This window comes from Eucyclogobius newberryi, unplaced genomic scaffold, assembly GCF_026437365.1.
Source record: "Eucyclogobius newberryi isolate DKJ021-1_F unplaced genomic scaffold, fEucNew1.0.hap1 SCAF_3, whole genome shotgun sequence".
NCBI classification, from domain to species: Eukaryota; Metazoa; Chordata; class Actinopteri; order Gobiiformes; family Gobiidae; genus Eucyclogobius; species Eucyclogobius newberryi.
In genome coordinates, this window is record NW_027315945.1 from 42,258,506 (window position 1) to 42,284,225 (window position 25,720).

General features: G+C 49.4%; 1 protein-coding gene across 1 annotated transcript in view; it reads left to right on the forward strand.

The window, feature by feature from the left end:
* The window catches only part of atp2c1 (ATPase secretory pathway Ca2+ transporting 1), a 71,989-nt gene extending 47,338 nt beyond the window's left edge, over positions 1-24,651 (forward strand). The window contains exons 17-28 of the mRNA XM_072460203.1: positions 621-777; positions 1,844-2,014; positions 2,344-2,441; positions 2,511-2,561; positions 3,157-3,323; positions 3,443-3,511; positions 3,885-4,001; positions 4,200-4,347; positions 11,100-11,195; positions 18,199-18,340; positions 20,985-21,097; positions 22,822-24,651. Of these exons, the coding sequence (XP_072316304.1) occupies positions 621-777; positions 1,844-2,014; positions 2,344-2,441; positions 2,511-2,561; positions 3,157-3,323; positions 3,443-3,511; positions 3,885-4,001; positions 4,200-4,347; positions 11,100-11,195; positions 18,199-18,340; positions 20,985-21,097; positions 22,822-22,827 (1,335 nt within the window). The 3' untranslated portion in view covers positions 22,828-24,651. The remainder of the gene's footprint in view (positions 1-620; positions 778-1,843; positions 2,015-2,343; positions 2,442-2,510; positions 2,562-3,156; positions 3,324-3,442; positions 3,512-3,884; positions 4,002-4,199; positions 4,348-11,099; positions 11,196-18,198; positions 18,341-20,984; positions 21,098-22,821) is intronic.
* Positions 24,652-25,720: the final 1,069 nt, after the last annotated feature.

Here is a 25,720-nt window from a genome sequence, read left to right on the forward strand (position 1 = left end):
CATGTTCTCATGTTCTCCACGTTCTCATGTTCTCATGTTCTCATGTTCTTCACGTTCTCATGTTCTTCATGTTCTTCATGTTCTCCACGTTCTCATGTTCTCCACGTTCTCATGTTCTCCACGTTCTCATGTTCTTCACGTTCTCATGTTCTTCACGTTCTTATGTTCTTCACGTTCTCTTGTTCTTCACGTTCTTCATGTTCTTCACGTTCTTCACGTTCTCATGTTCTTCACGTTCTCATGTTCTTCACGTTCTCCACGTTCTTCACGTTCTTCACGTTCTCATGTTCTTCACGTTCTCATGTTCTTCACGTTCTCATGTTCTTCACGTTCTCATGTTCTTCACGTTCTTCACGTTCTCATGTTCTTCATGTTCTCATGTTCTTCATGTTCTCATGTTCTTCACGTTCTCATGTTCTTCACGTTCTCTTGTTCTTCACGTTCTTCATGTTCTTCATGTTCTTCACGTTCTCATGTTCTTCATGTTCTTCATGTTCTTCACGTTCTCATGTTCTTCACGTTCTCATGTTCTTCATGTTCTTCACGTTCTCATGTTCTTCACGTTCTCATGTTCTTCACGTTCTCATGTTCTTCACGTTCTCTTGTTCTCCATGTTCTAGGACAAAGCAGCTCTGTACTTTGTCAAAGGAGCGTTCGAGCTGGTGATTGGTTTCTGCAGCTCGTACCACAGTCATGGAGCAACACTGCCCCTCAGCCACCAGCAGAGGGAGCTCTACCAGCAGCAGATCAGCTACATGGGCTCAGCTGGACTCAGAGGTCAGTCACAGGTCAGAGGTCAGTCACAGGACACAGGTCAGTCACAGGACACAGGTCAGTCAGAGGTCACAGGACTCAGGTCAGTCAGAGGACACGGCTCAGGTCAGTCAGAGGTCACAGGACTCAGGTCAGTCAGAGGTCACAGGACTCAGGTCAGTCACAGGACTCACAGGACTCAGGTCAGTCAGAGGTCACAGGACTCAGGTCAGTCACAGGACTCACAGGACTCAGGTCAGTCAGAGGTCACAGGACTCAGGTCAGTCACAGGACTCACAGGACTCAGGTCAGTCAGAGGTCACAGGACTCAGGTCAGTCAGAGGTCACAGGACTCAGGTCAGTCAGAGGTCACAGGACTCAGGTCAGTCAGAGGTCACAGGACTCAGGTCAGTCACAGGACTCACAGGACTCAGGTCAGTCAGAGGTCACAGGACTCAGGTCAGTCAGAGGTCACAGGACTCAGGTCAGTCAGAGGTCACAGGACTCAGGTCAGTCAGAGGACACGGCTCAGGTCAGTCACAGGACTCACAGGACTCAGGTCAGTCAGAGGTCACAGGACACAGGTCAGTCAGAGGTCACAGGACTCAGGTCAGTCAGAGGTCACAGGACTCAGGTCAGTCAGAGGTCACAGGACTCAGGTCAGTCAGAGGACACAGGACTCAGGTCAGAGGTCACAGGACTCAGGTCAGTCAGAGGACACGGCTCAGGTCAGTCAGAGGTCAGTCACAGGACACAGGTCAGTCAGAGGTCAATCACAGGACACAGGTCAGATGTCAGTCACAGGACACAGGTAGGTCACAAGTCACAGGTCAGAGGTCAATCACAGGACACAGGACACAGGTCAGAGGTCAGTCTGGACCAGTTTATTTGGTAGTACTTCATATCACAACATTATAATGCGGTCTACACGCTCGTATATTGTAATTAACAAAAGGTTGTCTGGTTCTGACCCGGTCTCTCTGGTTCTGACCCGGTCTCTCTGGTTCTGACCCGGTCTCTCTGGTTCTGACCCGGTCTCTCTGGTTCTGACCCGGTCTCTCTGGTTCTGACCCGGTCTCTCTGCTCTCAGTCCTTGCCTTCGCTGTGGGTCAGGATCTCTCCTCGCTGACCTTCGTGGGTCTGGTCGGGATGTTGGATCCTCCTCGTTCAGGAGTAAAAGAAGCTGTTTCCACTTTGATCTCGTCTGGAGTCGCAGTGAAGATGATCACGGGAGACTCTCAGGAGACGGCCGTCGCTATAGGTCTGAACTACACCCGAGCCACACCCGAACTACACCCGAACTACACCCGAACTACACCCGAGCCACACCCGAACTACACCCGAACCACACCCGAACTACACCCGAACTACACCCGAACTACACCCGAGCCACACCCGAACTACACCCGAACTACACCCGAACTACACCCGAGCCACACCCGAGCCACACCCGAGCCACACCCGAGCCACACCCGAGCCACACCCGAACTACACCCGGGCCACACCCGAGCCACACCAGAGCCACACCCGAACTACACCCGGGCCACACCCGAGCTCATACCCGAGCTCATACCCCTGTGTGTCCTGCAGCCGGGCGCCTGGGGCTGTACTCTAAAGGCGGTCAGTGCCTCTCTGGAGATGAGGTGGACGCTCTGGACCTTCAGCAGCTCTCTCAGATGGTGTCTCGGGTCAGTCTGACCTTCTGCACGTTTCTTTGCTCAGCTGTACATTTGACTCACTGTGTGGTGTTTGTGCAGATCGCAGTGTTCTACAGAGCCAGTCCCCGACACAAACTCAAGATTGTCAAGGTAAATCCTGTTCCTGACCTGATGGACTGGTCTGAGGGTTTAGGTCTTCAAAGAGCAACAAATGCCACTACAGGAGAACATGAGGAGCAGTCTCTGCAGAACATCTGCTCTGTTCTAACTCATGTTCTCCTGTAGTCTCTGCAGAACATCTGCTCTGTTCTAACTCATGTTCTCCTGTAGTCTCTGCAGAACATCGGCTCTGTTCTAACTCATGTTCTCCTGTAGTCTCTGCAGAACATCTGCTCTGTTCTAACTCATGTTCTCCTGTAGTCTCTGCAGAACATCTGCTCTGTTCTAACTCATGTTCTCCTCATGTTCTCCTGTAGTCTCTGCAGAACATCTGCTCTGTTCTAACTCATGTTCTTCTCATGTTCTCCTGTAGTCTCTGCAGAACATCTGCTCTGTTCTAACTCATGTTCTCCTGTAGTCTCTGCAGAACATCTGCTCTGTTCTAACTCATGTTCTCCTCATGTTCTCCTGTAGTCTCTGCAGAACATCTGCTCTGTTCTAACTCATGTTCTCCTCATGTTCTCCTGTAGTCTCTGCAGAACATCTGCTCTGTTCTAACTCATGTTCTCCTCATGTTCTCCTGTAGTCTCTGCAGAACATCGGTGCTGTCGTGGCGATGACCGGTGACGGTGTAAACGATGCAGTGGCTCTGAAAGCGGCTGACATTGGCGTTGCCATGGGACGCAGCGGCACAGACGTGTGTAAAGAGGCAGCGGACATGATCCTGGTGGACGACGACTTCCAGACCATCCTGTGAGGCCGGGACCGGGTTTGGACCTGGTTTAGACCGGGTTTAGTCCGGGTTTAGACAAGGGTTTAGTCCGGGTTTAGTCCGGGTTTAGTTCACCTGTTTAAATTCTGGTCTGTTGCAGGTCGGCGATCGAGGAGGGCAAAGGAATCTACAACAACATCACAAACTTTGTGCGCTTCCAGCTCAGCACGTGAGGCTCCACCCACTGTAGATCACACTGTAGATCACACTGTAGATCACACTGTAGATCACACTGTAGATCACACTGTAGATCACACTGTAGATCACACTGTAGATCACACTGCCACACTGTAGATCACACTGTAGATCACACTGTAGATCACACTGTAGATCACACTGTAGAACTTTACACACTCACATCAAAGCATGTTTCCACTGCACTCAAAGCCCCTGTGATAACCTCCCAACTCTTTTTCTTTATTATATCTATTGTCCATTTTTTTACTCTTTTTGTGGAGGAAAAGGGGGGAAACTCCTCCCCCTGGGGTTGGGGGGAGGAGTTTCCCACCGCTCTGACTCTCATCTCTTTGTTTGCTTTATAGTTCCATCGCCGCTCTGACTCTCATCTCTTTGGCGACTCTGATGAACTTCCCAAACCCTCTGAACGCCATGCAGATCCTGTGGATCAACATCATCATGGACGGGCCTCCAGCCCAGAGGTGAGCGGGGGGGAGGTGAGCGGGGGGGAGTCGGAGGTGAGCGGGCGGGGCGGAGGTGAGCGGGCGGGGGCCGGAGGTGAGCGGGCGGGGGCCGGAGGTGAGCGGGCGGGGGCCGGAGGTGAGCAGGGTGGGGAGGTCCGGCTCGGGCTTGGGGTCGGGCCCGGATCTGGTGAATGATGTGTTCTTGTGTGTGTGCAGTTTGGGGGTGGAGCCTGTGGATCGTGATGTCATCAGAAAGCCTCCCCGTAACCTCGGCGACAGCATCATCACCCGCAGCCTCCTGGTGAAAGTCCTGGTGTCGGCCTTCATCATCGTGTGTGGGACGCTCTTCGTCTTCTGGAGAGAGGTACTGCCTACGACTACTACGACTACTACGACTACGACGACTACTACGACTACGACGACTACGACTACGACTACTACGACTACGACGACTACGACTACGACTACTACGACTACTACGACTACTACGACTACTACGACTACGACGACTACGACGACTACGACGACTACGACGACTACGACGACTACTACGACTACTACGACCACTACGACTACTACGACTACTACGACTACGACTACGACTACGACTACGACTACGACGACTACGACTACTACGACTACTACGACTACTACGACTACTACGACTAGTACGACTAGTACGACTAGTACGACTAGTACGACTACTACGACTACTACGACGACTACGACGACTACGACTACTACGACTACTACGACTACGACGACGACTACGACGACTACGACGACTACGACTACTACGACGACTACGACGACTACGACGACGACGACTACGACGACTACGACGACTACGACGACTACTACTACGACGACTACGACGACTACGACTACGACGACGACTACGACGACTACGACTACTACGACGACTACGACGACTACGACGACTACGACGACTACGACGACTACGACGACTACTACGACTACTACGACTACTACGACCACTACGACTACTACGACTACTACGACCACTACTACTACGACTACGACGACTACGACGACTACGACTACTACGACTACGACGACTACGACGACTACGACGACTACGACGACTACGACGACTACGACGACTACGACGACTACGACGACTACGACGACTACTACGACTACTACGACTACTACGACCACTACTACTACGACTACTACGACTACTACGACCACTACTACTACGACTACTACGACTACTACGATTACGACTACTACGACTACGACTACTACGACTACGACCACGACTACTACGACTACTACGACTACTACGATTACGACTACTACGACTACTACGACTACGACTACGACTACGACTACTACGACCACGACTACTACGACTACTACGATTACGACTACTACGACTACTACGATTACGACTACTACGACTACTACGACTACGACTACGACTACGACTACGACTACTACGACTACGACCACGACTACTACGACTACTACGATTACTACTACTACGACTACTACGACTACTACGACGACTACTACGACTACGACTACGACCACGACTACTACGACTACTACGATTACTACTACTACGACTACTACGACTACTACGACGACTACGACGACGACTACGACGACTACGACTACTACGACTACTACGACTACTACGACTACTACGACTACTACGACCACGACTACTACGACTACTACGACTACTACGACTACTACGATTACGACTACTACGACTACTACGACTACTACGACGACTACTACGACTACTACGACCACGACTACTACGACTACTACGACTACTACGATTACGACTACTACGACTACTACTACGACTACGACGACTACTACGACTACTACGACTACGACTACTACGACTACTACGACTACGACTACTACGACTACTACGACTACTACGATTACGACTACTACGACTACTACTACGACTACGACGACTACTACGACTACTACGATTACTACTACTACGACTACTACGACTACTACGACTACTACGACGACTACGACGACGACTACTACGACTACGACCACGACTACTACGACTACTACGATTACTACTACTACGACTACTACGACTACTACGACGACTACGACGACGACTACGACGACTACGACTACTACGACTACTACGACTACTACGACTACTACGACTACTACGACCACGACTACTACGACTACTACGACTACTACGACTACTACGATTACGACTACTACGACTACTACGACTACTACGACGACTACTACGACTACTACGACCACGACTACTACGACTACTACGACTACTACGATTACGACTACTACGACTACTACTACGACTACGACGACTACTACGACTACTACGACTACGACTACTACGACTACTACGACTACGACTACTACGACTACTACGACTACTACGACTACTACGACTACTAGCACTGTAAATACCACTGCAATTACTAAAAATATCAATTAGGCCCGAGCGCCACAAGCTGGCGAGAGTCCCATTAGTCCCATTAGTCCCATTAGTCCCATTCGTCCCATTCGTCCCATTCGTCCCATTAGTCCCGTAAGGCCGTGAGAAGCACGGCTGTGAAAGTGCACATGTAGTGTGAAGCGCTGGTCCACTTCCTCGTGCAGACTCATTAGTTGTAGAAAAATGGAACATTAGCGTTGTAAACGGGCGGAGCTCGTGCAAAAGTGCTTTTTATGGAGATGACGAGCGCTTTATCCCCAAATAAAGCACTGGTTTGCTCTAAGTGTCTCATGAACACGTTCCATCTCTTGCATGTTCCGTTCATATAAACATGTGATGCCAAAATGGAACATTATGACTGTAGAGGGACAATAACACAAAGTGGGCGGAGTTAAACACCATGAGGAAAATGTATAGTTTATGATATTTGAAAAATATTTGCATCAGAATATTCTTCTTCTTCTCGGGACACGCCCCTCAGGACACGCCCCTCGGGACACGCCCCTCGGGACACGCCCCTCGGGACACGCCCCTCTACATTCTGGCTATTTCTCTTTTCTAGAATGAAATAATTGGCTCTTCAGCCACAAATGCTCCAAAAATGCATCGAGAGGTTGGAAATGACAAAAATAAAATCTGATGTAGAATCATGACATTTGGCGCAGAGGCAGATGGAGACAAGAGAAGTAACAAATATTATTACGGCAACGTCGTCCGTCCAACCAAATGTCGGCCATATTGGTTCAAAAATGGCTAAGCATGACTCGGGAGTTTTTACAAACGTGGTACTTTCACAAACTCCTCCCCCTCAGGGCGTCGGCCTTAAAAAGCTGAAATTGGGTGAAAATGGTGCTGAGGCGTGGGACGTCCAAAGTTCTTTCATGACTTTGACCCTGTCACGGTCTCTGAGCGGCTCAAACTGGAGCTGCAAGTTCAGAAATGTCCATTTTACATTTCTGCCGTTTGCCTCAAATTAGAACCAGTTGTTAAACTCTTTGCCCTAAAACTACTTGAAGTGAAATACATGAATGTGGCGCCACAGCGCCCCCTGCAGGTTTTATATGGAGGTTTAATGTTTAGTTTTGAGACATTTTACGAAATTTGACACACAATTCAATTATGGCATCTCCATCAAAATCGTCGCTCAGACTCATGTCGTAATTGTGATGTCGTTGCCGTAGCGATGACATAAATGTTATTCCAGTGTGAACATGTTGACACTTTATACTTCTAGAACTCCTTCAGGGCGTTTAACCTCAACCTAAAAATGTGTGAAAAGGAAAAAGGAAAATTGGGGCGTGTTAGCCCCGCCTCCTCTTGCGTGGCGAGGGCCGATCATTGCCGCTTGCGGCTATATTTCCATTTACTTTTGTAACGTCTAAAATCACAACACTTTCCTCGACAGTGAATAACAGATTAAACACATGTCCCAGCGTCCCGTGTCCTTAGACACATGTCCCAGCGTCCCGTGTCCTTAGACACATGTCCCAGCGTCCCGTGTCCTTAGACACATGTCCCAGCGTCCCGTGTCCTTAGACACGGGACGTGGTGTTGACATGTTGTTGTGGTGTTGACATGTTGTTGTGGTGTTGACATGTTGTTGTGGTGTTGACATGTTGTTGTGTTGTTGACATGTTGTTGTGTTATTGACGTGTTGTTGACATGTTGTTGACATGTTGACATGTTGTTGTTGTGTTGACATGTTGTTGTGTTGTTGACGTGTTGCGTTGTCGTGTTGTGTTTTTGACATGTTGTTGTGTTGTTGACGTGTTGTTGTGTTGTTGACATGTTGTTGTGTTGTTGACAAGTTGTTGTGTTGTTGACGTGTTGTGTTGTTGACATGTTGTGTTGTTGACATGTTGTGTTGTTGACGTGTTGTGTTGTTGACGTGTTGTGTTGTTGACGTGTTGTTGTGTTGTTGACATGTTGTTGTGTTGTTGACAAGTTGTTGTGTTGTTGACATGTTGTGGTGTTGACATGTTGTTGTGTTGTTGACATGTTGTGTTGTTGACATGTTGTTGTGTTGTTGACATGTTGTTGTGTTGTTGACATGTTGTTGTGTTGTTGACATGTTGTGTTGTTGACATGTTGTTGTGTTGTTGACATGTTGTGTTGTTGACATGTTGTGTTGTTGACATGTTGTTGTGTTGTTGACATGTTGTGTTGTTGACAAGTTGTTGTGTTGTTGACGTGTTGTGTTGTTGACATGTTGTTGTGTTGTTGACATGTTATGTTGTTGACATGTTGTTGTGTTGTTGACATGTTGTGTTGTTGACATGTTGTGTTGTTGACATGTTGTTGTGTTGTTGACATGTTGTGTTGTTGACATGTTGTTGTGTTGTTGACATGTTATGTTGTTGACATGTTGTTGTGTTGTTGACATGTTGTGTTGTTGACATGTTGTGTTGTTGACATGTTGTTGTGTTGTTGACATGTTGTGTTGTTGACAAGTTGTTGTGTTGTTGACATGTGTTGTGTTGTTGACATGTTGTGTTGTTGACAAGTTGTTGTGTTGTTGACATGTTGTGTTGTTGACATGTTGTTGTGTTGTTGACATGTTATGTTGTTGACATGTTGTTGTGTTGTTGACATGTTGTGTTGTTGACATGTTGTGTTGTTGACATGTTGTTGTGTTGTTGACATGTTGTGTTGTTGACAAGTTGTTGTGTTGTTGACGACATGTTGTTGTGTTGTTGACATGTTGTGTTGTTGACATGTTGTTGTGTTGTTGACATGTTGTGTTGTTGACAAGTTGTTGTGTTGTTGACATGTTGTTGTGTTGTTGACATGTTATGTTGTTGACATGTTGTGTTGTTGACGTGTTGTTGTGTTGTTGACATGTTGTTGACATGTTGTTGTGTTGTTGACATGTTGTTGTGTTGTTGACATGTTGTGTTGTTGACATGTTGTGTTGTTGACATGTTGTGTTGTTGACGTGTTGTTGTGTTGTTGACATGTTGTTGACATGTTGTTGACATGTTGTGTTGTTGACGTGTTGTTGTGTTGTTGACATGTTGTTGACATGTTATGTTGTTGACATGTTGTGTTGTTGACGTGTTGTTGTGTTGTTGACATGTTGTTGACATGTTGTTGTGTTGTTGACATGTTGTGTTGTTGACATGTTGTGTTGTTGACATGTTGTTGTGTTGTTGACATGTTGTGTTGTTGACAAGTTGTTGTGTTGTTGACATGTGTTGTTGACGTGTTGTTGTGTTGTTGACATGTTGTTGACATGTTGTTGTGTTGTTGACATGTTGTTGACATGTTGTTGTGTTGTTGACATGTTGTTGTGTTGTTGACATGTTGTTGTGTTGTTGACATGTTGTGTTGTTGACATGTTATGTTGTTGACATGTTGTGTTGTTGACGTGTTGTTGTGTTGTTGACATGTTGTTGACATGTTGTTGTGTTGTTGACATGTTGTTGTGTTGTTGACATGTTGTTGTGTTGTTGACATGTTGTGTTGTTGACATGTTGTGTTGTTGACATGTTGTTGTGTTGTTGACATGTTATGTTGTTGACATGTTGTTGTGTTGTTGACATGTTGTGTTGTTGACATGTTGTGTTGTTGACATGTTGTTGTGTTGTTGACATGTTGTGTTGTTGACAAGTTGTTGTGTTGTTGACATGTGTTGTTGACATGTTGTTGTGGTGTTGACATGTTATGTTGTTGACATGTTGTGTTGTTGTTGTGTTGTTGACATGTTGTTGACATGTTGACATGTTGTTGTGTTGCTGACATGTTGTTGTGTTGTTGACATGTTGTTGACATGTTGTTGTGTTGTTGACATGTTGTTGTGTTGTTGACATGTTGTGTTGTTGACATGTTGTTATGATGTTGACATGTTGTGTTGTTGACGTGTTGTTGTGTTGTTGACATGTTGTTGACATGTTGTTGTGTTGTTGACATGTTGTTGTGTTGTTGACATGTTGTGTTGTTGACATGTTGTGTTGTTGACATGTTGTTGTGTTGTTGACATGTTGTGTTGTTGACGTGTTGTTGTGTTGTTGACATGTTGTTGACATGTTGTTGACATGTTGTTGTGTTGTTGTGTTGTTGACATGTTGTGTTGTTGACGTGTTGTTGTGTTGTTGACATGTTGTTGACATGTTGTTGACATGTTGTTGTGTTGTTGACATGTTGTTGTGTTGTTGACATGTTGTTGTGTTGTTGACATGTTGTGTTGTTGACATGTTGTGTTGTTGACATGTTGTTGTGTTGTTGACATGTTGTTGTGTTGTTGACATGTTATGTTGTTGACATGTTGTGTTGTTGACGTGTTGTTGTGTTGTTGACATGTTGTTGACATGTTGTTGACATGTTGTTGTGTTGTTGACATGTTGTTGACATGTTGTTGTGTTGTTGACATGTTGTGTTGTTGACGTGTTGTTGTGTTGTTGACATGTTGTTGACATGTTGTTGACATGTTGTTGTGTTGTTGACATGTTGTGTTGTTGTTGACATGTTGTGTTGTTGACATGTTGTGTTGTTGACATGTTGTTGTGTTGTTGACATGTTGTGTTGTTGTTGACATGTTGTGTTGTTGACATGTTGTGTTGTTGACATGTTGTTGTGTTGTTGACATGTTGTGTTGTTGTTGACATGTTGTGTTGTTGACATGTTGTGTGCTTCAGCTCCAGGACAATGTGATCACTCCTCGAGACACGACCATGACCTTCACCTGCTTCGTGTTCTTCGACATGTTCAACGCCCTCAGCTCACGCTCCAAGGTTTGAAAGACTCCTCATGTTCTCCTCTGCTCCTCCTCCTCATGTTCTCCTCTGCTCCTCCTCCTCATGTTCTCCTCTGCTCCTCCTCCTCATGTTCTCCTCTGCTCCTCCTCCTCATGTTCTCCTCTGCTCCTCCTCCTCATGTTCTCCTCTGCTCCTCCTCCTCATGTTCTCCTCTGCTCCTCCTCCTCATGTTCTCCTCTGCTCCTCCTCCTCATGTTCTCCTCTGCTCCTCCTCCTCATGTTCTCCTCTGCTCCTCCTCCTCATGTTCTCCTCTGCTCCTCCTCCTCATGTTCTCCTCTGCTCCTCCTCCTCATGTTCTCCTCTGCTCCTCCTCCTCATGTTCTCCTCTGCTCCTCCTCCTCATGTTCTCCTCTGCTCCTCCTCCTCATGTTCTCCTCTGCTCCTCCTCCTCATGTTCTCCTCTGCTCCTCCTCCTCATGTTCTCCTCTGCTCCTCCTCCTCATGTTCTCCTCTGCTCCTCCTCCTCATGTTCTCCTCTGCTCCTCCTCCTCATGTTCTCCTCTGCTCCTCCTCCTCATGTTCTCCTCTGCTCCTCCTCCTCATGTTCTCCTCTGCTCCTCCTCCTCTTGTTCTCCTCTGCTCCTCCTCCTCTTGTTCTCCTCTGCTCCTCCTCCTCTTGTTCTCCTCTGCTCCTCCTCCTCTGGTTCTCCTCTGCTCCTCCTCCTCTTGTTCTCCTCTGCTCCTCCTCATGTTCTCATGTTCTCCTCTGCTCCTCCTCCATGTTCTCCTCTGCTCCTCCTCCTCATGTTCTCATGTTCTCCTCCTCATGTTCTCCTTGTGTTCTCATGTTCTCCTCTGCTCCTCCTCCTCATGTTCTCCTCTTGTTCTCCTCTTGTTCTCATGTTCTCCTCATGTCCTCTTGTTCTCCTCATGTCCTCTTGTTCTCCTCTTGTTCTCCTCTTGTTCTCCTCTTGTTCTCCTCATGTTCTCCTTTGCTCCTCCTCCTCCTCTTGTTCTCCTCTGCTCCTCCTCCTGATGTTCTCCTCTGCTCCTCCTCCTCATGTTCTCCTCCTCATGTTCTCCTCCTCATGTTCTCCTCCTCATGTTCTCATGTTCTCCTCTGCTCCTCCTCCTCATGTTCTCCTCTTGTTCTCCTCTTGTTCTCATGTTCTCCTCATGTCCTCTTGTTCTCCTCATGTCCTCTTGTTCTCCTCTTGTTCTCCTCTTGTTCTCCTCTTGTTCTCCTCATGTTCTCCTTTGCTCCTCCTCCTCCTCTTGTTCTCCTCTGCTCCTCCTCCTGATGTTCTCCTCTGCTCCTCCTCCTCATGTTCTCCTCCTCATGTTCTCCTTGTGTTCTCATGTTCTCCTCTGCTCCTCCTCCTCATGTTCTCCTCTTGTTCTCCTCATGTTCTCCTCTGCTCCTCCTCCTCATGTTCTCCTCTTGTTCTCATGTTCTCATGTTCTCCTCATGTTCTCTTGTTCTCCTCTTGTTCTCTTGTTCTCCTCTTGTTCTCCTCTTGTTCTCATGTTCTCATGTTCTCCTTTGCTCCTCCTCCTCATGTTCTCCTCTGCTCCTCCTCATGTTCTCATGTTCTCCTCTGCTTCTCCTCCTCATGTTCTCCTCTGCTCCTCCTCATGTTCTCATGTTCTCCTCATGTTCTCCTCTGCTCCTACTCCATGTTCTCCTCTGCTCCTCCTCCTCATGTTCTCATGTTCTCCTCCTCATGTTCTCCTTGTGTTCTCATGTTCTCCTCTGCTCCTCCTCCTCATGTTCTCCTCTTGTTCTCATGTTCTCATGTCCTCTTGTTCTCCTCTTGTTCTCCTCTTGTTCTCCTCTTGTTCTCCTCTTGTTCTCCTCATGTTCTCCTCTGCTCCTCCTCCTCATGTTCTCCTCTGCTCCTCCTCCTCTTGTTCTCCTCTGCTCCTCCTCCTCATGTTCTCCTCTGCTCCTCCTCCTCATGTTCTCCTCTGCTCCTCCTCCTCTTGTTCTCCTCTGCTCCTCCTCCTCTTGTTCTCCTCTGCTCCTCCTCCTCTGGTTCTCCTCTGCTCCTCCTCCTCTTGCTCTCCTCTGCTCCTCCTCATGTTCTCCTCTGCTCCTCCTCACGTTCTCCTCTGCTCCTCCTCCTCTTGTTCTCCTCTGCTCCTCCTCATGTTCTCATGTTCTCCTCTGCTTCTCCTCCTCATGTTCTCCTCTGCTCCTCCTCATGTTCTCATGTTCTCCTCATGTTCTCCTCTGCTCCTCCTCCATGTTCTCCTCTGCTCCTCCTCCTCATGTTCTCATGTTCTCCTCCTCATGTTCTCCTTGTGTTCTCATGTTCTCCTCTGCTCCTCCTCCTCTTGTTCTCCTCTTGTTCTCATGTTCTCCTCATGTCCTCTTGTTCTCCTCATGTCCTCTTGTTCTCCTCTTGTTCTCCTCTTGTTCTCCTCCTGTTCTCCTCATGTTCTCCTTTGCTCCTCCTCCTCCTCTTGTTCTCCTCTGCTCCTCCTCCTGATGTTCTCCTCTGCTCCTCCTCCTCATGTTCTCCTCCTCATGTTCTCCTTGTGTTCTCATGTTCTCCTCTGCTCCTCCTCCTCATGTTCTCCTCTTGTTCTCCTCATGTTCTCCTCTGCTCCTCCTCCTCATGTTCTCCTCTTGTTCTCATGTTCTCATGTTCTCATGTCCTCTTGTTCTCCTCTTGTTCTCTTGTTCTCCTCTTGTTCTCATGTTCTCATGTTCTCATGTTCTCCTTTGCTCCTCCTCCTCTTGTTCTCCTCTGCTCCTCCTCCTCATGTTCTCCTCTGCTCCTCCTCATGTTCTCATGTTCTCCTCTGCTTCTCCTCCTCATGTTCTCCTCTGCTCCTCCTCATGTTCTCATGTTCTCCTCATGTTCTCCTCTGCTCCTACTCCATGTTCTCCTCTGCTCCTCCTCCTCATGTTCTCATGTTCTCCTCCTCATGTTCTCCTTGTGTTCTCATGTTCTCCTCTGCTCCTCCTCCTCATGTTCTCCTCTTGTTCTCCTCATGTTCTCATGTTCTCCTCTGCTCCTCCTCCTCATGTTCTCATCTTCTCCTCTGCTCCTCCTCCTCATGTTCTCCTCTTGTTCTCATGTTCTCCTCTTGTTCTCCTCTTGTTCTCCTCTTGTTCTCCTCATGTTCTCCTCTGCTCCTCCTCCTCTTGTTCTCCTCTTGTTCTCCTCTTGTTCTCTTGTTCTCCTCTTGTTCTCCTCTTGTTCTCCTCTTGTTCTCCTCATGTTCTCCTCTGCTCCTCCTCCTCTTGTTCTCCTCATGTTCTCCTCATGTTCTCCTCTGCTCCTCCTCCTCATGTTCTCATCTTCTCCTCTGCTCCTCCTCCTCATGTTCTCCTCTTGTTCTCATGTTCTCCTCCTCATGTTCTCCTTGTGTTCTCATGTTCTCCTCTGCTCCTCCTCCTCATGTTCTCCTCTTGTTCTCCTCATGTTCTCATGTTCTCCTCTGCTCCTCCTCCTCATGTTCTCATCTTCTCCTCTGCTCCTCCTCCTCATGTTCTCCTCTTGTTCTCATGTTCTCCTCTTGTTCTCCTCTTGTTCTCCTCTTGTTCTCCTCATGTTCTCCTCTGCTCCTCCTCCTCTTGTTCTCCTCATGTTCTCCTCATGTTCTCCTCTGCTCCTCCTCCTCATGTTCTCATCTTCTCCTCTGCTCCTCCTCCTCATGTTCTCCTCTTGTTCTCATGTTCTCCTCTTGTTCTCCTCTTGTTCTCCTCTTGTTCTCCTCATGTTCTCCTCTGCTCCTCCTCCTCTTGTTCTCCTCTTGTTCTCCTCATGTTCTCATGTTCTCCTCTGCTCCTCCTCCTCATGTTCTCATCTTCTCCTCTGCTCCTCCTCCTCATGTTCTCCTCTTGTTCTCATGTTCTCCTCTTGTTCTCCTCTTGTTCTCCTCTTGTTCTCCTCTTGTTCTCATGTTCTCATGTCCTCTTGTTCTCCTCTTGTTCTCTTGTTCTCCTCTTGTTCTCCTCTTGTTCTCCTCATGTTCTCCTCTGCTCCTCCTCCTCTTGTTCTCCTCTGCTCCTCCTCCTCATGTTCTCCTCTGCTCCTCCTCCTCATGTTCTCCTCTGCTCCTCCTCCTCTTGTTCTCCTCTGCTCCTCCTCCTCTTGTTCTCCTCTGCTCCTCCTCCTCTGGTTCTCCTCTGCTCCTCCTCCTCATGTTCTCCTCTGCTCCTCCTCACGTTCTCCTCTGCTCCTCCTCCTCTTGTTCTCCTCTGCTCCTCCTCATGTTCTCATGTTCTCCTCATGTTCTCCTCTGCTCCTCCTCCATGTTCTCCTCTGCTCCTCCTCCTCATGTTCTCATGTTCTCCTCCTCATGTTCTCCTTGTGTTCTCATGTTCTCCTCTGCTCCTCCTCCTCATGTTCTCCTCTTGTTCTCCTCTTGTTCTCATGTTCTCCTCATGTCCTCTTGTTCTCCTCATGTCCTCTTGTTCTCCTCTTGTTCTCCTCTTGTTCTCCTCATGTTCTCCTTTGCTCCTCCTCCTCCTCTTGTTCTCCTCTGCTCCTCCTCCTGATGTTCTCCTCTGCTCCTCCTCCTCATGTTCTCCTCCTCATGTTCTCCTTGTGTTCTCATGTTCTCCTCTGCTCCTCCTCCTCATGTTCTCCTCTTGTTCTCCTCATGTTCTCCTCTGCTCCTCCTCCTCATGTTCTCCTCTTGTTCTCCTCATGTTCTCCTCTGCTCCTCCTCCTCATGTTCTCCTCTTGTTCTCATGTTCTCATGTTCTCCTCATGTCCTCTTGTTCTCCTCATGTCCTCTTGTTCTCCTCTTGTTCTCCTCTTGTTCTCCTCCTGTTCTCCTCATGTTCTCCTTTGCTCCTCCTCCTCCTCTTGTTCTCCTCTGCTCCTCCTCCTGATGTTCTCCTCTGCTCCTCCTCCTCATGTTCTCCTCCTCATGTTCTCCTTGTGTTCTCATGTTCTCCTCTGCTCCTCCTCCTCATGTTCTCCTTGTTCTCCTCATGTTCTCCTCTGCTCCTCCTCCTCATGTTCTCCTCTTGTTCTCATGTCCTCTTGTTCTCCTCTTGTTCTCTTGTTCTCCTCTTGTTCTCCTCTTGTTCTCATGTTCTCATGTTCTCATGTTCTCCTTTGCTCCTCCTCTTGTTCTCCTCTGCTCCTCCTCCTCATGTTCTCCTCTGCTCCTCCTCATGTTCTCATGTTCTCCTCTGCTTCTCCTCCTCATGTTCTCCTCTGCTCATCCTCATGTTCTCATGTTCTCCTCATGTTCTCCTCTGCTCCTACTCCATGTTCTCCTCTGCTCCTCCTCCTCATGTTCTCATGTTCTCCTCCTCATGTTCTCCTTGTGTTCTCATGTTCTCCTCTGCTCCTCCTCCTCATGTTCTCCTCTTGTTCTCCTCATGTTCTCATGTTCTCCTCTGCTCCTCCTCCTCATGTTCTCATGTTCTCCTCTGCTCCTCCTCCTCATGTTCTCCTCTTGTTCTCATGTTCTCATGTCCTCTTGTTCTCCTCTTGTTCTCTTGTTCTCCTCTTGTTCTCCTCTTGTTCTCCTCTTGTTCTCCTCATGTTCTCCTCTGCTCCTCCTCCTCATGTTCTCCTCTGCTCCTCCTCCTCTTGTTCTCCTCTGCTCCTCCTCCTCATGTTCTCCTCTGCTCCTCCTCCTCATGTTCTCCTCTGCTCCTCCTCCTCATGTTCTCCTCTGCTCCTCCTCCTCTTGTTCTCCTCTGCTCCTCCTCCTCTTGTTCTCCTCTGCTCCTCCTCCTCTGGTTCTCCTCTGCTCCTCCTCCTCTTGCTCTCCTCTGCTCCTCCTCATGTTCTCCTCTGCTCCTCCTCATGTTCTCATGTTCTCCTCATGTTCTCCTCTGCTCCTCCTCCATGTTCTCCTCTGCTCCTCCTCCTCATGTTCTCATGTTCTCCTCCTCATGTTCTCCTTGTGTTCTCATGTTCTCCTCTGCTCCTCCTCCTCATGTTCTCCTCTTGTTCTCCTCTTGTTCTCATGTTCTCCTCATGTCCTCTTGTTCTCCTCATGTCCTCTTGTTCTCCTCTTGTTCTCCTCATGTTCTCCTTTGCTCCTCCTCCTCCTCTTGTTCTCCTCTGCTCCTCCTCCTGATGTTCTCCTCTGCTCCTCCTCCTCATGTTCTCCTTTGCTCCTCCTCCTCCTCTTGTTCTCCTCTGCTCCTCCTCCTGATGTTCTCCTCTGCTCCTCCTCCTCATGTTCTCCTCCTCATGTTCTCCTCCTCATGTTCTCCCTGTGTTCTCATGTTCTCCTCTGCTCCTCCTCCTCATGTTCTCCTCTTGTTCTCCTCTTGTTCTCATGTTCTCCTCATGTCCTCTTGTTCTCCTCATGTCCTCTTGTTCTCCTCTTGTTCTCCTCTTGTTCTCCTCTTGTTCTCCTCATGTTCTCCTCATGTTCTCCTTTGCTCCTCCTCCTCCTCTTGTTCTCCTCTGCTCCTCCTCCTGATGTTCTCCTCTGCTCCTCCTCCTCATGTTCTCCTCCTCATGTTCTCCTTGTGTTCTCATGTTCTCCTCTGCTCCTCCTCCTCATGTTCTCCTCTTGTTCTCCTCATGTTCTCCTCTGCTCCTCCTCCTCATGTTCTCCTCTTGTTCTCTTGTTCTCCTCTTGTTCTCCTCTTGTTCTCATGTTCTCATGTTCTCATGTTCTCCTTTGCTCCTCCTCCTCTTGTTCTCCTCTGCTCCTCCTCATGTTCTCATGTTCTCCTCTGCTCCTCCTCCTCTTGTTCTCCTCTGCTCCTCCTCATGTTCTCATGTTCTCCTCTGCTCCTCCTCCTCATGTTCTCCTCTGCTCCTCCTCATGTTCTCATGTTCTCCTCTGCTCCTCCTCCTCTTGTTCTCCTCTGCTCCTCCTCATGTTCTCATGTTCTCCTCTGCTCCTCCTCCTCTTGTTCTCCTCTGCTCCTCCTCATGTTCTCATGTTCTCCTCTGCTCCTCCTCCTCTTGTTCTCCTCTTGTTCTCATGTTCTCCTCATGTTCTCCTCTGCTCCTCCTCCTCTTGTTCTCCTCTTCTCCTCCTCCTCATGTTCTCCTCTGCTCCTCCTCATGTTCTCCTCCTCTTGTTCTCCTCTTTCAGACCCGGATGGTCCATGAGATGGGTCTGTGCAGTAATCGAGCGTTCTGCTTCGCGGTCTTGGCCTCCTTGATGGGTCAGCTCCTCGTCATCTACTTTCCTCCTCTGCAGAGCGTCTTCCAGACAGAGAGCCTCAGCGCCACAGGTCAGAACCTTTAGAACCTTTAGAACCTTTGGAACCCTTAGAGCCTCAGCGCCACAGGTCAGAACCTTTAGAACCTTTAGAACCCTTAGAGCCTCAGCGCCACAGGTCAGAACCTTTAGAACCTTTAGAACCCTTAGAGCCTCAGCGCCACAGGTCAGAACCTTTAGAACCTTTAGAACCTTTGAAACCCTTAGAGCCTCAGCGCCACAGGTCAGAACCTTTAGAACCTTTAGAACCTTTGAAACCCTTAGAGCCTCAGCGCCACAGGTCAGAACCTTTAGAACCTCAGCGCCACAGGTCAGAACCTTAAGAACCTTTAGAACCTTTAGAACCCTTAGAGCCTCAGCGCCACAGGTCAGAACCTTTAGAACCTCAGCGCCACAGGTCAGAACCTTTAGAACCTTTAGAACCTTTGGAACCCTTAGAGCCTCAGCGCCACAGGTCAGAACCTTTAGAACCTTTAGAACCTTTAGAACCCTTAGAGCCTCAGCGCCACAGGTCAGAACCTTTAGAACCTTTAGAACCCTTAGAGCCTCAGCGCCACAGGTCAGAACCTTTAGAACCTTTAGAACCTTTGAAACCCTTAGAGCCTCAGCGCCACAGGTCAGAACCTTTAGAACCTCAGCGCCACAGGTCAGAACCTTAAGAACCTTTAGAACCTTTAGAACCCTTAGAGCCTCAGCGCCACAGGTCAGAACCTTTAGAACCTCAGCGCCACAGGTCAGAACCTTTAGAACCTTTAGAACCTTTGGAACCCTTAGAGCCTCAGCGCCACAGGTCAGAACCTTTAGAACCTTTAGAACCTTTAGAACCCTTAGAGCCTCAGCGCCACAGGTCAGAACCTTTAGAACCTTTAGAACCCTTAGAGCCTCAGCGCCACAGGTCAGAACCTTTAGAACCTCAGCGCCACAGGTCAGAACCTTAAGAACCTTTAGAACCTTTAGAACCTTTGGAACCCTTAGAGCCTCAGCGCCACAGGTCAGAACCTTTAGAACCTTTAGAACCTTTAGAACCCTTAGAGCCTCAGCGCCACAGGTCAGAACCTTTAGAACCTTTAGAACCTTTGAAACCCTTAGAGCCTCAGCGCCACAGGTCAGAACCTTTAGAACCTCAGCGCCACAGGTCAGAACCTTTAGAACCTTTAGAACCTTTGGAACCCTTAGAGCCTCAGCGCCACAGGTCAGAACCTTTAGAACCTTTAGAACCTTTAGAACCCTTAGAGCCTCAGCGCCACAGGTCAGAACCTTTAGAACCTTTAGAACCCTTAGAGCCTCAGCGCCACAGGTCAGAACCTTTAGAACCTTTAGAACCTTTAGAACCCTTAGAGCCTCAGCGCCACAGGTCAGAACCTTTAGAACCTTTAGAACCTTTAGAACCTTTAGAACCTTCAGAACCTTTAGAACCTTCAGAACCCTTAGATCCTCAGCGCCACAGGTCAGAACTTTTAGAGCCTCAGCGCCACAGGTCAGAACCTTTAGAACCTTTGAAACCCTTAGAGCCTCAGCGCCACAGGTCAGAACCTTTAGAACCTTTAGAACCTTTGAAACCCTTAGAGCCTCAGCGCCACAGGTCAGAACCTTTAGAACCTTTAGAACCTTTGAAACCCTTAGAGCCTCAGCGCCACAGGTCAGAACCTTTAGAACCTTCAGAACCCTTAGATCCTCAGCGCCACAGGTCAGAACTTTTAGAACCCTTAGAGCCTCAGCGCCACAGGTCAGAACCTTTAGAACCTTTGAAACCCTTAGAGCCTCAGCGCCACAGGTCAGAACCTTTAGAACCTTTGAAACCCTTAGAGCCTCAGCGCCACAGGTCAGAACCTTTAGAACCTTTAGAACCTTTGAAACCCTTAGAGCCTCAGCGCCACAGGTCAGAACCTTTAGAACCTTTAGAACCTTTGAAACCCTTAGAGCCTCAGCGCCACAGGTCAGAACCTTTAGAACCTTTAGAACCTTTGAAACCCTTAGAGCCTCAGCGCCACAGGTCAGAACCCTTAGAACCTTTAGAACCTTTAGAACCCTTAGAGCCTCAGCGCCACAGGTCAGAACCTTTAGAACCTCAGCGCCACAGGTCAGAACCTTAAGAACCTTTAGAACCTTTGGAACCCTTAGAGCCTCAAAGCCACAGGTCAGAACCTTTAGAACCTTTAGAACCTTTAGAACCTTTAGAACCTTCAGAACCCTTAGATCCTCAGCGCCACAGGTCAGAACTTTTAGAACCCTTAGATCCTCAGCGCCACAGGTCAGAACCTTTAGAGCCTCAGCGCCACAGGTCAGAACCTTTAGAACCTTTAGAACCTTTGAAACCCTTAGAGCCTCAGCGCCACAGGTCAGAACCTTTAGAACCTTTAGAACCTTTAGAACCTTTAGAACCTTCAGAACCTTTAGAACCTTCAGAACCCTTAGATCCTCAGCGCCACAGGTCAGAACCTTTAGATCCTCAGCGCCACAGGTCAGAACCTTTAGAACCTTTAGAACCTTTGAAACCCTTAGAGCCTCAGCGCCACAGGTCAGAACCCTTAAACTCCTCCCCCTCCGTGCTGATGTCACAGCCTTGTTGGCCACGCCTCCATCTGGACCGTCCTGAGTTCATCAGTGACTGTTGTGTTAAAGCTGGTTGTCATGACGATGGTGTGTTTGTGTCTCAGACCTGCTGCTCCTGGTCGGCCTCACGTCCTCCGTCTGCTTCGTCTCCGAGTTCATCAAGAAAGTGGAACGATGGAGAACGGAGAGAGCGCCCCCTGTCAGGAGCTACCACGAGGTGCACCTGACACACTGAGTCACATGAGAGCGCCCCCTGTCAGGAGCTACTGCACCTGACACACTGAGTCACATGAGAGCGCCCCCTGTCAGGAGCTACCACGAGGTGCACCTGACACACTGAGTCACATGAGAGCGCCCCCTGTCAGGAGCTACTGCACCTGACACACTGAGTCACATGAGAGCGCCCCCTGTCAGGAGCTACCACGAGGTGCACCTGACACACTGAGTCACATGAGAGCGCCCCCTGTCAGGAGCTACTGCACCTGACACACTGAGTCACATGAGAGCGCCCCCTGTCAGGAGCTACTGCACCTGACACACTGAGTCACATGAGAGCGCCCCCTGTCAGGAGCTACTGCACCTGACACACTGAGTCACATGAGAGCGCCCCCTGTCAGGAGCTACTGCACCTGACACACTGAGTCACATGAGAGCGCCCCCTGTCAGGAGCTACTGCACCTGACACACTGAGTCACATGAGAGCGCCCCCTGTCAGGAGCTACTGCACCTGACACACTGAGTCACATGAGAGCGCCCCCTGTCAGGAGCTACCACGAGGTGCACCTGACACACTGAGTCACATGAGAGCGCCCCCTGTCAGGAGCTACCACGAGGTGCACCTGACACACTGAGTCACATGAGAGCGCCCCCTGTCAGGAGCTACTGCACCTGACACACTGAGTCACATGAGAGCGCCCCCTGTCAGGAGCTACCACGAGGTGCACCTGACACACTGAGTCACATGAGAGCGCCCCCTGTCAGGAGCTACTGCACCTGACACACTGAGTCACATGAGAGCGCCCCCTGTCAGGAGCTACTGCACCTGACACACTGAGTCACATGAGAGCGCCCCCTGTCAGGAGCTACTGCACCTGACACACTGAGTCACATGAGAGCGCCCCCTGTCAGGAGCTACCACGAGGTGCACCTGACACACTGAGTCACATGAGAGAGCGCCCCCTGTCAGGAGCTACTGCACCTGACACACTGAGTCACATGAGAGAGCGCCCCCTGTCAGGAGCTACTGCACCTGACACACTGAGTCACATGAGAGAGCGCCCCCTGTCAGGAGCTACTGCACCTGACACACTGAGTCACATGAGAGCGCCCCCTGTCAGGAGCTACTGCACCTGACACACTGAGTCACATGAGAGCGCCCCCTGTCAGGAGCTACTGCACCTGACACACTGAGTCACATGAGAGCGCCCCCTGTCAGGAGCTACTGCACCTGACACACTGAGTCACATGAGAGCGCCCCCTGTCAGGAGCTACTGCACCTGACACACTGAGTCACATGAGAGCGCCCCCTGTCAGGAGCTACTGCACCTGACACACTGAGTCACATGAGAGCGCCCCCTGTCAGGAGCTACTGCACCTGACACACTGAGTCACATGAGAGAGCGCCCCCTGTCAGGAGCTACTGCACCTGACACACTGAGTCACATGAGAGCGCCCCCTGTCAGGAGCTACTGCACCTGACACACTGAGTCACATGAGAGCGCCCCCTGTCAGGAGCTACTGCACCTGACACACTGAGTCACATGAGAGCGCCCCCTGTCAGGAGCTACTGCACCTGACACACTGAGTCACATGAGAGAGCGCCCCCTGTCAGGAGCTACTGCACCTGACACACTGAGTCACATGAGAGCGCCCCCTGTCAGGAGCTACTGCACCTGACACACTGAGTCTGAGTCACAAATATTGTGGTTCTTTGTGTTTCAGGTATGACCTCTGACCTCTGACCTCGGTCCTGAGCTGCTGCTGAAGTCACCACCCGCTCTGGACCTGGTGTGAAAGTGTGAGCGGGTGAAATCCAGGCTAAAGCTAATGTTTACTTTAATGTCTTTTTTTAGAGCCTGATTTTATTTGAACTTTCTGAGAAAATGACTCTGTGTTTGAAGGACCAGCTCTGACCAGAGAACCTCAGGATCCTCCTGGACCTGGAACTGGGTCTAGACCATTTAGTCCTGGTTTAGTCCTGGTTTAGTCCTGGTTTAGTCCTGGTTTAGACCTGGTTTAGACCTGGTTTAGTCCCGGTTTAGACTCGGTTTAGACCCGGTTTAGACCCGGTTTAGTCCTGGTTTAGTCCTGGTTTGGACCCGGTTTAGACTCTGTTTTAGTTCTGGTTTTAGTCCTGGTTTAGTCCTGGTTTAGTCCTGGTTTAGTCCTGGTTTAGTCCTGGTTTAGACCTGGTTTAGACCTGGTTTAGACCTGGTTTAGTCCCGGTTTAGACCCGGTTTAGTCCCGGTTTAGACTCGGTTTAGACCCTGTTTAGACCCGGTTTAGTCCTGGTTTAGTCCTGGTTTGGACCCGGTTTAGACTCTGTTTTAGTTCTGGTTTTAGTCCTGGTTTAGTCCTGGTTTAGTCCTGGTTTAGTCCTGGTTTAGTCCTGGTTTAGACCTGGTTTAGACCCGGTTTAGACCTGGTTTAGTCCCGGTTTAGACTCGGTTTAGACCCGGTTTAGACCCGGTTTAGTCCTGGTTTAGTCCTGGTTTGGACCCGGTTTAGACTCTGTTTTAGTTCTGGTTTTAGTCCTGGTTTAGTCCTGGTTTAGTCCTGGTTTGGACCCGGTTTAGACTCTGTTTTAGTTCTGGTTTTAGTCCTGGTTTAGTCCTGGTTTAGTCCTGGTTTAGTCCTGGTTTAGTCCTGGTTTAGACCTGGTTTAGACCTGGTTTAGTCCCGGTTTAGACCTGGTTTAGTCCCGGTTTAGACTCGGTTTAGACCCGGTTTAGACCCGGTTTAGTCCTGGTTTAGTCCTGGTTTAGACCCGGTTTAGTCCTGGTTTAGTCCTGGTTTAGTCCTGGTTTAGTCCTGGTTTAGACCTGGTTTAGACCCGGTTTAGACCTGGTTTAGTCCCGGTTTAGACTCGGTTTAGACCCGGTTTAGACCCGGTTTAGTCCTGGTTTAGTCCTGGTTTGGACCCGGTTTAGACTCTGTTTTAGTTCTGGTTTTAGTCCTGGTTTAGTCCTGGTTTAGTCCTGGTTTGGACCCGGTTTAGACTCTGTTTTAGTTCTGGTTTTAGTCCTGGTTTAGTCCTGGTTTAGTCCTGGTTTAGTCCTGGTTTAGTCCTGGTTTAGACCTGGTTTAGACCTGGTTTAGTCCCGGTTTAGACTCGGTTTAGACCCGGTTTAGACCCGGTTTAGTCCTGGTTTAGTCCTGGTTTAGACCCGGTTTAGTCCTGGTTTAGTCCTGGTTTAGTCCTGGTTTAGTCCTGGTTTAGTCCTGGTTTAGTCCTGGTTTAGTCCTGGTTTAGTCCTGCTTCGGTGCCAAGTTTTTAAAGCGGCTCAAAGTTTATTTTTAGTTCCATTTCATTCCTTATGAATGGTTTAGCTAAAGATCCTGGTGTGTGTCTGTGTCTGTCCGTGAGGGTCCGTGACCGTGAGGGCATCTGGGTGTTTGGGATGAAAAGGTTGGACCACTTTGAAGACGCTGCTGTAAATTAATGTTTGATATGATTCTGAGAAATTATTTTGTATTTATTGAGTCGATTCTGCTGTGGAACTTTATCTCCAGATGTTTAATAAAGAAATGTGTCTTTGGCACTTTTATAACAGCAATGTCTCTTCACTGCCACTAGAGGGCGCTTCACTGCCACTAGAGGGCGCTTCACTGCCACCAGAGGGCGCTTCTCTGCCACTAGAGGGCGCTTCACTGTCACTAGAGGGCGCTTCACTGCCACTAGAGGGCGCTTCACTGTCACTAGAGGGCGCTCCACTGCCACTAGAGGGCGCTTCACTGTCACTAGAGGGCGCTTCACTGCCACTAGAGGGCGCTTCACTGTCACTAGAGGGCGCTTCACTGCCACTAGAGGGCGCTTCACTGTCACTAGAGGGCGCTTCACTGCCACTAGAGGGCGCTTCACTGTCACTAGAGGGCGCTCCACTGTCACTAGAGGGCGCTTCACTGCCACTAGAGGGCGCTCCACTGCCACTAGAGGGCGCTTCACTGCCACTAGAGGGCGCTTCACTGTCACTAGAGGGCGCTTCACTGCCACTAGAGGGCGCTTCACTGCCACTAGAGGGCGCTCCACTGTCACTAGAGGGCGCTTCACTGCCACTAGAGGGCGCTTCACTGCCACTAGAGGGCGCTTCACTGTCACTAGAGGGCGCTTCACTGTCACCAGAGGGCGCTTCTCTGCCACTAGAGGGCGCTTCACTGTCACTAGAGGGCGCTTCACTGTCACTAGAGGGCGCTTCACTGCCACTAGAGGGCGCTCCACTGTCACTAGAGGGCGCTTCACTGTCACTAGAGGGCGCTTCACTGTCACTAGAGGGCGCTTCACTGCCACTAGAGGGCGCTCCACTGTCACTAGAGGGCGCTTCACTGTCACTAGAGGGCGCTTCACTGTCACTAGAGGGCGCTTCACTGCCACTAGAGGGCGCTTCACTGTCACTAGAGGGCGCTTCACTGCCACTAGAGGGCGCTTCACTGCCACTAGAGGGCGCTTCACTGTCACTAGAGGGCGCTTCGCTGTCACTAGAGGGCGCTTCGCTGCCACTAGAGGGCGCTTCACTGCCACTAGAGGGCGCTTCACTGCCACTAGAGGGCGCTTCACTGCCACTAGAGGGCGCTTCACTGCCACCAGAGGGCGCTTCACTGCCACTAGAGGGCGCTTCACTGC